Source organism: Leuresthes tenuis, unplaced genomic scaffold (genome assembly GCF_036924035.1).
Source record: "Leuresthes tenuis unplaced genomic scaffold, fLeuTen1.0.hap1 SCAF_5, whole genome shotgun sequence".
Taxonomy (NCBI): Eukaryota; Metazoa; Chordata; class Actinopteri; order Atheriniformes; family Atherinopsidae; genus Leuresthes; species Leuresthes tenuis.
Window position 1 is genome coordinate 13,438,810 of NW_027325359.1, and position 14,396 is coordinate 13,453,205.

At 42.7% G+C, this 14,396-nt stretch overlaps 1 protein-coding gene across 1 annotated transcript; it reads right to left on the minus strand.

The window, feature by feature from the left end:
• Positions 1-767: 767 nt before the first annotated feature.
• Positions 768-13,873, minus strand: dhtkd1 (dehydrogenase E1 and transketolase domain containing 1). The gene is made up of 17 exons (XM_072386143.1): positions 13,130-13,873; positions 12,691-12,843; positions 10,930-11,141; positions 10,486-10,680; positions 9,963-10,232; positions 8,727-8,898; positions 8,419-8,617; positions 8,024-8,336; positions 7,826-7,910; positions 7,600-7,739; positions 7,332-7,482; positions 6,195-6,301; positions 4,506-4,670; positions 4,332-4,414; positions 4,000-4,166; positions 1,768-1,853; positions 768-1,667 (listed from the first exon to the last, which is right to left on the minus strand). The coding sequence occupies exons 1-17, from the start codon at positions 13,299-13,301 to the stop codon at positions 1,566-1,568; spliced, it is 2,772 nt and encodes a 923-aa protein (XP_072242244.1). The 5' UTR covers positions 13,302-13,873; the 3' UTR covers positions 768-1,565.
• Positions 13,874-14,396: the final 523 nt, after the last annotated feature.

Here is a 14,396-nt window from a genome sequence, read left to right on the forward strand (position 1 = left end):
AATTTCAGGAAAATGATTTAAGAAAGGGCCAAAGAAATGCCTGGGTTTTCCATACGCATGGAGGCTAAGGGATCGGTGGTTTAGTTTAGTTTGGCATAGTGCGTGCACAAGTTTTACCTGAGCCTGCTCTTTCACACCAGGCAGTAACAACCCCTTCATCTAATTCTCAGCTTATAATAGTGTAGGAAACAGCGACAGCAGCTGCAATAAAATGCAAAATCTCCGCTGTAAAGCCAGTGCTTGGTTTGTGTGATCTGGACTATCTTATCTGGCAGTGTAAAAGCAGAGGCAAGGACCATTGGACCGTAATCTGAGCCTGGAGCCGGACAGGCAGACCAAGCCAGTCCCTCATTGGTCAAAGAAACGAAAAGCAAAATTAACTAAAGTCGCAACACAAACTTAACAGGTGAAGAGAACTCTGGAGCAGCAGAATTAAGTTTACAGAATGAAATAAGACTAGATTTCTGTGCAGACCAAACTTGAAATAAAACTAAAAATGGCATAATGAGTGCATTGCATATTAGATATATGAACCAGAGGAGGCTTTGAGGGAGGAGCTTCCTGGTTTTTGACATATAGCACCTAAGCCACAACTTCCTCTACGCCGCAACGGCCTGAATAAGTATGCGACTCCACTTTTTATCTGCGTGTTTTTGTTGCTGTTATGCAGTAAACGAGCAGTGCCCGAGTCCTGTCAGAGAGTACAAGTCAAGTATAAAAGGGGTGACAACTCGTATACAAGACAAACATGAGGCTTGGGTGTACAGTAACATGAAAATAGATTTATTTGAAAATATTCAGATTCGATATATTTACATAAGCCCCTTTTAATGCTATTGTGTTGATTTCCTGTCTTACTTTAATATTAATGCTAAAGTACTTCTTAATCCAAATTTGTATAGTGACATGTGAAACTTCTTCAACTCGTGGCAGCACAAACAATCCCAACGGTAACAACTTCTTGTTGGTTAGAAACTTCTTCATATCTTTCTTAGATGTGATGTTCATGCAGACCTCCCACTCTTACATATTTCTTGGGAGACAACTTCAGAGTTTGGACCAGTTACAGTGATATTTTCTGTGCTCAACAGCATAAAAATCCAACACCTGACGCAGATTGCATGCACGAGATGGCCAATTGATTCCTTAAAGCCTGGATAGGTTTAGCACACGTAATCCTCAACGCTACATACGACAGTCAGCTTTAAGTGAGTTGCTCCTACAGTGACCCTGTAAACATCATCTCTAAGGCCTCCATTAAGGTGCCTTTAGCTTCAGACTCATAATGCAGGTGCATCAGATGGGAGAAATGTTAGACACCAGACAAAGAACACGTTTCAAATTCAACTAAAATACTACAAGTAAAATTACCAACACTATTTTTCCTGAAAACATTCCTCGATTTGTTTTTCAAACTACGGACCAATGTGTATCAGGACCACAGCTCCACGCCATCTAATGTCCCGCGTCTCCTGTTCTGCGGTGACCTGTGCAGCAGATACAAGATGTAGTGTAGTACCAAAGCTCGTCTTTCGGGTTAGTTTAAAGCTCAGTCTTGTTTAGTCTCAGGAGAAAGAAGCAGTGAGGATGGCCTCTTGTTGCTGGTGATGAAGGGTTCCGATACCTACAGCAGGGGCGGGCAGAGCAGGTCGACTCACTAACCGGAGCTGACGGGGACAGAAGCGATGGTCAGTTTGCACGGTGAGAGAACTTTCTGCAGCGTGAGCACTTTACACTCAATATAGGATGATATAAATCTCTGCTTACCTTGCAGGCCAGCTGCTTCTCAAACCTGGGGGCTACAAAAGACCAGGGGCCCATGTTCTGAGGCTCCTCCTGACTCCAAGTAAAATCTGTGTGGACACAAAGAACACAATTCAGCGTTTTTCAAGCCAGGTTAACACCAAACATGCAACTTGTTTTGGCCTGATCTAAGGAAGGGATTTTCAGTCAACGGGAAACAGCTTTGCTTCAGGTGGGTTTGCTGGAAACGACTCTATAAAAAGTTGAAGTGAAACCTGAACTTTAAGTTTTCGTTTCAGATGAAAAAGTCACACACGATCAACTTGACATCACCCTCTGTGATCTTAGAGTGCACTTAATTTGTGTACACACACCTCGTGCATTTAAAGAAGAACACATTGCATACATTGTTTTCTTCCTATACATTTGAGCCATATTAATACAGCTGGTTATCTCAGTCTTCTTCTTTTGATTGAAAAAAAAAAAAGGTGATAGATATGATAATAAAATTAATTAACTCAGCAATCACCTCGAATTTTCTACATAATAACTTGTACTTTTTGGTAAATAATATCATTCTCCATAAATATTTGCAGCATTAACAACAAATAACTGAACTCGCCACGTTTTCATTCCACCTTCTGCCTCATTAGCATTGACAGATGATCAGTTGTAGCATCTTGCAAGGGGACTTATGTTGATAAATAGTAATTTTTCTGCTTTCTTCAACACAAAGTTGAATTTGCGATCTTTCTAACAAACTTACTGTATAATTGCTTGTAAAACTGTCCAAGCTGTGAGCACAACTCAGATGAGTGTCTGGATGGATGGAGGAGTGGCTGTAGCGTTTGGGAAGTCAGAGGATGTTAGTTTTGTGGCCTTTCATGGAATCAAGACACTGAACTGAACAAATAATGGGGGTCATGAAACAGCAGTTCACTGTGCTTGGAGTACAGTGCCAAAAAGGGAAGATATTAGTCTTAAATGCCACTCATTCAGCCACAGTGAGTGGACAAAGAAGCAGAAACCTGTAACACAACAGCCCCGCAGTGAACATCAGTCAGTCAGTGAAATCCATAGACCTGCTGCAGCAGAGCACTGAAGGTCCTGCAGTCTGCTGAAGGGCGTTCAACTCGGTATGACTCAACCTGTAGGCTGCTTTTGTGGCCTTGTTCTTTATACCCCACACTTTAGCTTGAATGGCAGCAGTCTCAGCCTCCAGCCTTTTGAGATTCTTTGTGTGGAGAAAAACATAAATTTCTTTCAAAGTACAAAAAAAAAAAAAAAGTTCATCCAAAACAAGGTTAAAAGTGAAAGGTCCGTACTGACTATGGGTCCAACAAGAAAGCCAGACATCTGAAGATTTTCCCAGCAGTGGCAGAGAATTTAAAATAGGTGTGTCACACCGGCTCAGTGAGACCTAGAAAAACCTGTTTTAGCTTAAAAGTTCAGATCAGTGTGATGGTGATGCTGTGGTTGTTGGTTTCAGAAAAGAAGATTAAAACGAAACACGAAGAAGCCAAATTTAGTCTCCGATGCCCTTTTCAGAAAAAAAAAAAAAAAGACACTCAACGGCTTTATAAATGTGTTAAAAGAGATTGTTGTGTCAAACTTCACTGATCAGACATTTTCTTTAGGATTTTTCTTTCTCTGCATGTCTGGTGTCCAGAAAGGAAATCCCTGTGTGTTAGACAGATTTTTAAACTACGTTTAGATACAACTAAATTCTTCTTTTGCAAAATACTGTAGCTACTTTCTTTGGGCATCAGTCACAGAAACTGCAGCGCTTTCTAAAATAGCAAAGGGAAAGCAAACATGCAAAACACAGCAAAGGTGCGTTTTTTAAAGAGGAACACTGGACACAAAGAGACTACAGACGCCTCTGTTTCGAAGCAGTGAGTCAGCTAAGGCTGAAAAGCGCAGCTGATTGATTCAGAAAAGATTATATTCATTTGATCCTATAATGCAATGTATGGTGCATAATACTCACAGCATTTTATAAGAACATACATGTAGGTTTTTCTGACAACCAGAAAAAATAGAAAACTAGAGAAAAAAAAAAGAATTAAGGACATGCAATGGGAACTTTAGCTGGGAAAGAAAAGGAAAATCCTTAAATTCAATAACAGTAGAAGAAGGAAAAGAAAAAAAAACTTCTATAATGACCCAAAGCAAACTGGTGCGAGGACACCTCTAAAAAGTGAGTGATCTTGCTCAGAGTGAAGGTGGAGCTCTGTCAGTTAGGTGTCACGCTACCTTTGGCATTGGGGTATTTTTGGAGCTCCTGCTGCAGAGCCTCCAGAGGGAACGGACACAGTTCCTCCACGCGGATGAGCGCTGTGTTCTGGTTGGCTGCAGACGTCTCCCTCTGCTTCAACAGAGCGTAGTAATGCTTCCCTGAGCACAGCACCACCTTCTGGACACTGTGTGAGTTGAGAAAACTTCCATTTAGGCCGAATGTTTAGGTTACCTGAGCAGAATGTCTTTCAGGTTGTCACCTCAGTAACATTTTAAAGTTCCATTTCAATACAGGATAAACCAACAACTCTAAAATCTTCCCAACTTTCAATTTGTCACATAGTCTGTACCTTTCTGCTGGGACAGAAGTGTCTCCTAACACCGGCCTGAAGGATGTTCCTGGTGCCAGTTCAGTCAGACTTGACACGGCCCCCTGGGAAGACAACCAACAGGGTGCCACCGCTGTGATGGAAACGCTTGGAAGAAGGAGATGAATGCCTCTCTGCGGTGTCTGCGGTACTTACGGAAAATCTCAGCAGCGTCTTAGGACCGACCACGATGAGAGGTTTGCGGAAGTTTCGTATCATCTGTCTCCTCAGCAGGTGGAAGTACTGAGCCGGCGTGGTGGGGTTGACCACTGCCATGTTCACGTTGTCACCGTCCACGCCCTCCTCTTTACTGTCGCACATCTGACCGGCAAAAGAGGGAACGTCAGAGATCATTCACAGTGTTGTTGTGAAACCAGATGTTCATCCACTTATAAAAATGCAGATTCTGTTGCAGAACTTTCCAAGTATCTGAAAAGGCAAATTAGTGCTGAGTAAAGCGAAAACAGTCAATATAAGCTGCCTCAGTCTGATGCCATCCGTTTGCTGCTGCACGCAGATCATTAATAGACATAATCTCTCTACGTATTGATCAAACTGGGAAACAATACGCTGTGTGCTGCACCGCTCTCCTCTGCACCAAAACGGATTGCAGCATCCGGTTCCCGTCCAATATTGTGCTTGTGCACTCGCGCTTTTAAAGCTATTCCAAGACAACCGCACACACTTTTAGAAATAGCTGGGATGACTAAAGTGGGGTCGAACCGCCAAGAGGAGTAATACAAGCTGTTCGATAAAACAGCCGAAAAACCAACAGCGGAGAGTTCAAGGGGTTTGCTGAGTCTGGCAGTGAAAAGGAGCAAACATCCCAGCAAACACTGGAGGCGAGAGGAAATGTCCAGACACAACTCACAGGCTTTTAGCCTGCGTGCTGCTCTTAGAGACCGGCCACTGTCAATAAATGGAGAGTCATGGGATTTTGTCAGAAGCTCAAGTATGAGAATTCTAGCTGTCACCACAGCATAGAAACTGCACAAGCAATGATGTTTGCTCGAGCAGAGTTAGCTCTCCGTCCCTTTGCTGGTTCGACTGCACAGTGAACCGATGAGGAGATCACTCTGCTGAGTGCTTATACTATATATATATAAAAAAAAACTCTGTTTGTTAACATTGTACAACAGCATCATGGTGTAAACGTTTCACTTTACTTTAACTCTGTCACATGTTCTGAAAGTCTGTTACCTACACATACTCGTTCTTGCCAAGTCCACAAACACAAGCATATAGTTCCTCTATTAGAATTAGATCTGTGTTTTACGCATGTACGAATCCAATTTGGACAACTCCTGTGAAGTGAAAACCTCCTGCGATCTTTGGACCCTCTGGTTTGTGTTGAGTGAAACGATAACCTCTTACACTGGCTGAGGTAAAACATTAAACCCTCCACAGCGTTTCAGTGCATCAGCGAGCGACAGCTGCAGAATGTGAGCATGTTGCTCAGCATTACAGTGGTGTGATGAGAGAGAGAAGACTTCATTCTCTGGATGGAGAGGGAGTTTTGTGTCAGTTACACATCTTAACTCTCAGTTAACCCTTTCAGGACTCTAAATAACTGCACTGAATGTTGTGCACTTACCTATGAATATTATCCATATGAAACAAGTATTAAATGACGTTTTGACTTTATCTGTTGAAATTAGATTTAATTCACCTTTTTGGCTCTATCAGTTTTTCGGCACTTTTTTTCGGTTTTCGGCACTTTTGTAATATTAAGCACAAAGCTGGACATACTGGAGTTTCTCAGGTGCCTTAAGGTGTCATTCTTACAGGAGTAATGGTGACTGGGATTTCAGATTAAAAACCAGTAACATGACATGTCTGGCACACCTGGAGGAAGCGCTCCATGTGGCAGGATGAGTGCTCGGGTCCAGCTCCATCGTAACCGTGAGGCAGCAGGATCACCATCCCACACTGCAGCAGCCACTTGGCTTCACCTGCAAACACAACCATATCACATCTGACATTGACAAGTTTCCACGCAAGCTTTTGGCAGTTCGAGTACTTCCATGTCTGAGGAAGTTTTAGGTCCAGTCCCAGCCAGATTTTTCTTAATCAACACTTCCATATTGGATTTGATCAATCTGTCTTTGTTGACAGGCCATGTACCTCAGACTTAAGGTTGCTGTAATTAAAACTTTACTTAAGAAACCCGACTCTTGATCCAGGAGTGTTGGTCTGGATCCAATTTCCCTTTTATGTCTAAAGTTCTTGAGAAAATTGATTAATTTAGGATTCAGAGTGCATTATGGCACAGAAACAGCACTGATGAAACTGTTCCACCTCACTGTGGAACCAGCTGCCAGTACATGTCAGGGAAGAAGAAACCCTCTCTACCTTAAAGTTTAGGCTTAAAACTTTTTGATAAAGCTTCTAGTTAGGGATGGCTAAGGTGACCCTGAAAGATCCCAGTTATGCTGCTATAGGCCTAGACTGCTGGGGGACATCCCATGATGCACTGCTCCTCACTCTGCTCTCTTTTTTCACAACGTACAGATGACATTATTGTTGGCATTAACTTGTTTCTCAGTCTCAGCAGGTATCCCTGGCCTGGTGTTACGCTGTTTGTTGTCCCCTCTTTCCTGTCCTCCCAAACCCCAAACAGCCGAGGTAGATGGCCGTCTGCTTCTGCCAGAGGTTTCTTCCTGTTAAAAGGTTTTTCTTTCCACAGTCGCTTTGTGCACACTTGGGACGGGGGATTGGATCGAAGTGAAGTTTTGGTGCAATCTGTTGGTTCCCTTAGCTTTTTTTTTTTTTTTTTTTTTTTTTTTTTTTTTTTTTTTTTTAAAATTGGCTCTCTATGTATGAATTGGGCTAATTTGAAATTTAATGAACTGGATGTAATTAAATTATGATTGTATTGCAATGAATTGGACTCTAATTGACTTGATTGCATCTTTGAAAAACCCTGAAATGACATTTTTGGCACTATATAAATCAAACTAAATTGAATTGACTTGAATTTACCTCCAGAGATGAAGGTATCAAAGATGATCTGTGCTCCGTTGAAGAAATCTCCAAACTGAGCCTCCCAGATGGGCAGAAGCTTCGGCTGTGCGATACTCATGCCGTATTCAAACCCGAGCACCGCCTCCTCAGACAGCGGACTGTTGCACACCTGAGCCCCCCCCCCAAAATAAACTTTCACAATACAGCACATCAGAGGAAACAGTAATGCAAACATGGCCTGGGTAATCCACATATTATATTTACACTAGTGGTTTCCTCTGCTTACCTCCAGGAAACCTGTCTGCTGGGGGCTGATGTGGTTCAGAGGGATGAACATGTCGTTGGTGTCTTGACACACAATCATGGCATGCCGCTGACTGAACGTACCTCTCCCAACGTCCTGTCCACTGATGCGAATATCAAAGCCTGTAGTAGTAATAACTTGAAATTTACAAATCAATTTGTAGACAGCAATGATATGATGGGCGTTTTCTTTTCATTGGCACACAGACCTTGGGAGAGAAGAGAGCCAAAAGCCAGGGCTTCTGCTGTTGACCAGTCGAGCTTGGTTCCTTCTTCCAACTTTTGCAACCGGGCCTGAGTTTTTACAAGATGGAGGGAAAAAAACAGTAAAAAATTTAAAAAAGGATTCAGCTGCTGCAGCGACAACACAAAGCCATCTGACAGAAACACAAAGACGGTGGCCGTACCTGTACGTGAGTCTTCCCGAGGTGGCTGTGCAGCTGGATTTGCTCGGGGATGTCCACAGATTTTGCTCCTACAAACTGCAGCAGAGGTACGGGAACACCCGTGTCCCAGCTGGTGACTCTGGCCTGGGGTTCCACGAGATCCCCCCAGCGGCCCTGCAGGTTGGTGGGCTGAGGGCTGTACTGGGTCGTGTTGGACAGCTTGTCGTTGAGCATGCCATAGTATCTGGATTTGATCTCATTGCGCTCAGCCTCAGTCATCAGACCCTCTGAAATCAGCTGGTCAGTGTAGGAGTCAGGAACACTCTTACGGGATCTGAAAGGTCGCCATAAGTCTTTATTAAATTAATCTTTATTACACCCTGGTCTTTCGCAGTTCAAAGTTCAACTAAACTGACCTGATGATCTTGTACATGGCCGGGTTGGTGAAAAACGGCTCATCCAGCTCGTTGTGGCCCCACTGACGATAGCAGATCAGATCCAGGATGATGTCTTTTCTGAACTGCCGCTGGTAGTCCACAGCCAGCCGCGTGGCTCGCAGCACGTCTTCCACAGCGTCGCCGTTTACGTGGATCACAGCACAGTTCACCATCTTACCTTTGGGAGAGCGCAGCATTTTTGATTATAACACGATTTATGTCTCATTCTACAAGAAGAAATTCAGCTGATTGAGAGGATACAGACGCCGTCTGAGAGTTTCACTGACCGACATCACTGCAGTACAAAGAGGATCTTCCTCTCTCTGATGGAGTGGTGTAGCCCACTTGGTTGTTCACGATGAGGTGGATGCTCCCACCGACTCTGTAGTGAGGCAGGTTTGAGAGGGTCAAGGTTTCCGGAACAATCCCCTGACCAGTGAAAGAGCCATCACCGTGGACCTGTGGAGAGGAAAATAACAAACTCTTCTAGTACAACATTACAAGAGCACTATTTGCAGGGAAAATGCAACAAACATTGTAATCTGTGTAGATAAACCGTCCCCCTGCACTCCTGCTCCATAGAAATTCAGAACACACTGTTGGTAAGTTAAAAACCTGTTTTGAGAAGGCCATTTAAATATACATAATGATGTGTTGGTTCCCAGAATGCTCTAAAGGACCTTTAGCACCAGTTTAAAAAAGGGTATCAGAACATAACGCTGTTTCAAAGGTTTTCTCTATGAAGCCTCTGTATTTTTTGCACGTCTGACCCAATGTGTCAAAAGCAGCTTTGATGTCCCAAAAATCACATCTTGAACTGAGATTTAAGGTGAGCCGAGAGAAAATGTCAGATACACAGCTCAGCTACAACAAGAAACCTACATGCTTAATATTCTGAAGGTCAACCTTGTGAGATCAAAACCGGAGATAAGAGATGCAGGACCTCTGTGGGAGTCCTGTGTTGTGTGGCAACAGGATGCTGGAAACAGATCATTTGGGTCACAGAGTGGCCTTTCTGCGGATCAGGCTGGCTTCACCGCATCCTTCAGAAGCTGGATCAGATCTGGGAAAATTGGAGGCTGGTTCCAGAACTTGGGGTCTTTGGCATGTTGCTCGAGTCGCTCCATATCAGTTTTTGTGGTGTTGCTGCATCGGAGGGTGACGATGCCATCATGTGTGCTTGATCTGCACCATTACTGAGGTAGATGCAACGATTCAGTCACACCCACGTGAATGCCAGGACCCACGGTTCTCAGCAGTACATTTCATGGGATGATCAATGTTATGCACTTCATCCAGCAGTGGTTTTAATGACTTTGAAAGAATCCCGACAAGTTTAAGAGAGAGGGGGACTTTAATTTGTCATGTTTAGAGTATTTAGTGTGCCAGACCTTCATCACTTCAACTCCTAAACATGCACTGGGTACTTCTCAGCAAGAACTAACTAATTACTCATCCTGCCAACATTTCTTTAAAAAAAAAAAAAGTTTGCTTGAACATGTTCGTAAGGCGTGACTCAGTACCTGCAGACAGATGACTTGGTCTCCCGGCTGGGCGTTGTCCTCCGGTGAATAGTCTCCTTCTTTCCTGAGCTGCTGCCTGGCTCGGGCTTTGCCCTGAGCCACGGGGTTGATGGCCTCGAGGTGAGATGGGTTGGGCAGCATGGTGACGTGAAGAGGATGTCCTGCTCCGAAATCTAACTCCACAGAAGATGTGAGATGGGAGAGGACGTCCCCGATGGCAGGCGAGGTCTCAGGGAACTCGCTGAGGCCGCGCATCTTGCGGAACATAAGCTGGAGAGAACAATGATGCAGGAAATTATGTTATCTGAGGCTTGATGTTTTGATGTTATCTGAGGCTTGATGTTTTGATGTTATCTGAGGCTTGGCTCACTTTTGGCAGCGGGCCACCACTTTCTCTTTATTTGGTATGATGATTGCAGTGGTGCAGCATAAACAATCTCTCAACAATCTCAACTGAGTAGGTCATGGATAATTTCACAGTGTCACACATCTCTTTAAATGAGGCCGTGCACAGCTGTCTGACCTCTGGAGGGAACTTCAGCAGGCCGGTTAGGAGGTTGAGTCGGCCTCTGTGGGGCATGCCGATAATTATGTCTGTAACTCCGGTGTGTGCTGACTGGTGGAAAAGCTCGTAGAAAAATCCCATCATGCTCTCTGCTCCTTCTCCTCCATAACGCTTCACGGTGGCAAACTTGGTGGCCAGAAAGTGGTCAAATTCCTGCAGGTTGTGAGAAAAGAATGTTAAGAAACAACTTTACCATCTAAAATTTGGCGTGCCACTTGTTTTATATATATATATATATATATATATATATATATATATATAAATATATATATATATATATATATATATATATATATATATATAGGAAGAGGATAACGTCCACACACACACATATACATATATATATATATATATATATATATACACATATATATCCGTTATCCTCCTCCTCCTTGGACCTACCTGAGACTCCAACATGATCTTGGCCAGTTGCTTCTTCTCCTCTGGGGAAAAGCTCTTCTTCTTGAGCTCCTCAAAGCAGTCGGCGAACCACTCCCTCTCCTCCAGACTGCTCAGCTGGCTGGTCTCCACTGACAGGTGGCCACAGTAGGCTTCTTCCAGGTAGGCCCGAACTTCTTCCACTGAGGCCTGTGCCTTTCCAAAGTGCCGCAGACCTTAAGGAGCAAACCCACTGAGTAAAATGCACCAACATGAATAAAAATGTGGGAGACCAACAGTAGGTGGAGCCTTTCATAGCTTGGAGAGAGGAACATGTAGGAAAACAGAGTGACGCGTTTCAATGTAGGTGGCAGTCCTGGTCCCAGCGTCCCACCTCCTGTCATGATTTTTTTTTCCAGAGGCTCTCCTCCAAACGCTTCTTTCTTTTGACTATTTCCAGTTCAGCCTTAAAGCCAACGTTTTTGCTTTTAATTTTCTCTGGGTCTGGTTCACAATCCGTCTGAATTCACAAACAACCAAGGATAATGAGCAAATCAAAGAGCTGCAGCTGAATGTTTTATAGAAATCAAGCTCAGGATCTTGCCACAGTAAAACTTTATAGTTGAAAAACAAATCCTCATCCTCATCATCATTATCATTATTAACTGGGTTTATTGACTGCTTATTTTCTCCAAAAAGGATCATTTTCAATTGAGCTAATCTTTCTTTTCCTCTGTGAAATATATACGGAAAATATAAATACTATTCTATAAAGACTACATCAAACAGCTTAATATTCATACTTGATGTAAAATAACCTTTGACAGTTTTATTTCACAAGTGGGCATTTGTACTGTTATTTCCAAATGTGTCCTCTGTTGGTGCGACACCTACTGAGCCTGTTTTTCTTTTTATCGGAATTCAAGAAATGAGTACACCGCAGCTTGTAATGCTTACATTCACCTAAATAAAACCCAAAGCAGGTTTGGACGGATTCTTCCTTTGCCATCTAGGCGTGTAATTACCAGTGTCTTCAAGATAAGCTTAATAATTACACACACACAACAAAAAAATAAAAAAAATACCCTGACATCCAAATCTCATAAGACTCGGAGGAGACATAGCGTACGAGTCAAAGTTAATCCTTCAGGTTTGGGTGTGTTGAGACAATGAAAGCCTGAACTTCATGTTCACTTGGCAGACAAAGCCACAGATTGTACGCATCGCCCAAAAAGTATGTCTCACAGTTTCCGTGAGATACAGCTTTATACAACCAGTGGCAAAACACCGAAATAAGAGCGTAATAGAACACCTTACAACTTCAGACACATTAAAACAGACACCCCCCCCCCCCCAAAAAAAGAAGAAGGCTTTAAGGGTAAAAAAAAACCATAATAAGACCTATTCAAGTTTTTTCTGTTCTACTTTCTATCTGTGGCAACTACATTTTATGCAAGACGGACAACTCTCAGTTAAGACTTAATGACAACATCAAAATTTGGGAGCATGGTGTGACATCACGGTTCATTCATTTGATAACTGTACAAACAACCAGTGGACAAACAACTGGTTTCAATTTATTTCCAGCTTTTCTTGGATGATCTAGCAAAAATATAAGCTAGTCCCAGATTTAAGGTCTGATGCAGTAAAAGAAATGTAAATTCAACATGTCACATTTGTTTTGCTTTATTTTCCTCCGGGTGAATCTAACACGTGAAAAAAAAAAGGGAGACAGTGAGGTGAACTGGGAGAGTGACACAGATGCTCCGCGTCACGGTAACTCACCTGAGGTGTTGAGTGTTCCTTCCATGGTGTCGGTCAGCATGTTTATCTCAGGGACGGTGTCAACAACAGGCGTCTCAGGCAATAAAGGGTTAATTTTAGCAGCCTTGTGCCCATGTGCTCTGTATGCCTCTACCAGCCGGGCGAGACCATGATCTGAGGCACAAAGCAACAAAACAGGCCGTCAAAACAGATGAAACTTCACTGTCAGAGCAAAATACAGCTGGTTTCCGGGTGGCGGCTGTAACACGTCCATTAAATAATTATGAGCCAATTAAATTGGATATAGTTTAAACCCATGAAATATGAACAAACTGGCGCCAGAAAAGCAAGAAATGTCAACACCTTTTGGTGCCACTTCGGTGTTATTTCAGCCCAGACTCGCCGCCTCCTTAACAGGAAAAGTTAAGTTGTCGGTGCTGTAATTTAACTCCATACTGACCTTGATTTAGTGCAGCGATACGGTCATCTTGTAACTTCTGGTCCCTGCCGGTCTGCTTCGGTCGGTAACCGTACACCCCTCTCTCTGTGTGATAACGGCAGCCCAAAACGTGCCGGGCAACACTCGGAGGCAGCCTGCTCAGCGACGTTTTCACGAAGAGTAAAGCCGACATGTTTTAGTTGTCCGTCTTGAAACTCGCATGTAGCGGATGCACTCAGCAGTTTAACGGCCACGGGACGGCGGCCATACTGCCGCGACCAAGACGCGATGGGATGGGAGGAGATGCCGCATCGGTAGCTGATTGGCTGAATTTCCTCTGTACGTTTCACAACACCTAACAAGAAAACTAATCCTTTTATTTATTTTATTTTTTTCTATTTTTCAAGCGCGTATTTTATATGCACAGTACCCACATTTGTATCTTGGAGCAGCGCTGAGTTTATTTATATTTAAGCTTACTAAAAGACTCGGAAACACGCTGTGACGTAGAGCAACAAGTGTCAAGAAAAAGTTGTCGTGCTGCATTCAGGTGCTCCTTGAAAATACCACACTCCCCCATTGTAAAACTCGAAAGCAGGATGTCAAGTGGTCATGATAAGAAATGCCCGTTTATTTACAGTATAATTTCATGTTTACTACTTTTTGTCGCGTCATTTTTATATTGCATTTCCGCATTCGAATCAAATTAAGAATTTTAATGTAGCTGAGAGCATAGACTGGACATATACATGGTTGAGAGACGTAAGATAAAATGGATATGGACCTATAGGGTTAAAATCTCATTGATCCATTCGTCTCTGTAAAAAAAAAAAAAAAAAAAAAAGGAAAATTCAGTATTTCGATCTCCACCACTGGGTGGAGATATTGCACAATACTTTCCTTTTTAAGAATATTTATTCTCATACGTTATAATTCATGGTTATCTGCAGATAAATCTGGAAAAGTTCTAAATAAATTATTATCTTCCATTGCTTTCAGAGGCCCATATGTTATACTAATACTAATCATATCTTAATGTGTGTTTGGTGGCTGAATACAAGTACATACTTGTACAATGTTCCCAAATATTACTCTTAGACAGGTCCTCCTCCCCTCTTTCTGAATATTCCTTCCTCACAAATTTAGTTCGCATTTTTGTTTTGATAAATAAACTTTTAAATAAACTTTTGTGCTTACCTTTCTGGTTATGTTTGGAAATCAGGCTTTGAAAGAGATGGAGCATATTTATAGACAATATATTTTACAACGACTTAGCAACAGAGTGTGA

Bases quoted from the DNA above. Each gene is read 5' to 3' on its own strand.
- dhtkd1 (XM_072386143.1), bottom strand. From the start codon at position 13,301: ATGTCGGCTTTACTCTTCGTGAAAACGTCGCTGAGCAGGCTGCCTCCG. The intron at 11,142-12,690 runs GTGAGTTACCGT...TTGCTCCTTAAG, and splicing joins AGGAACACTCAACACCTCAG to GTCTGCGGCACTTTGGAAAG. The intron at 7,483-7,599 runs GTAAGCAGAGGA...GGGGGGGCTCAG, and splicing joins AGCAGACAGGTTTCCTGGAG to GTGTGCAACAGTCCGCTGTC.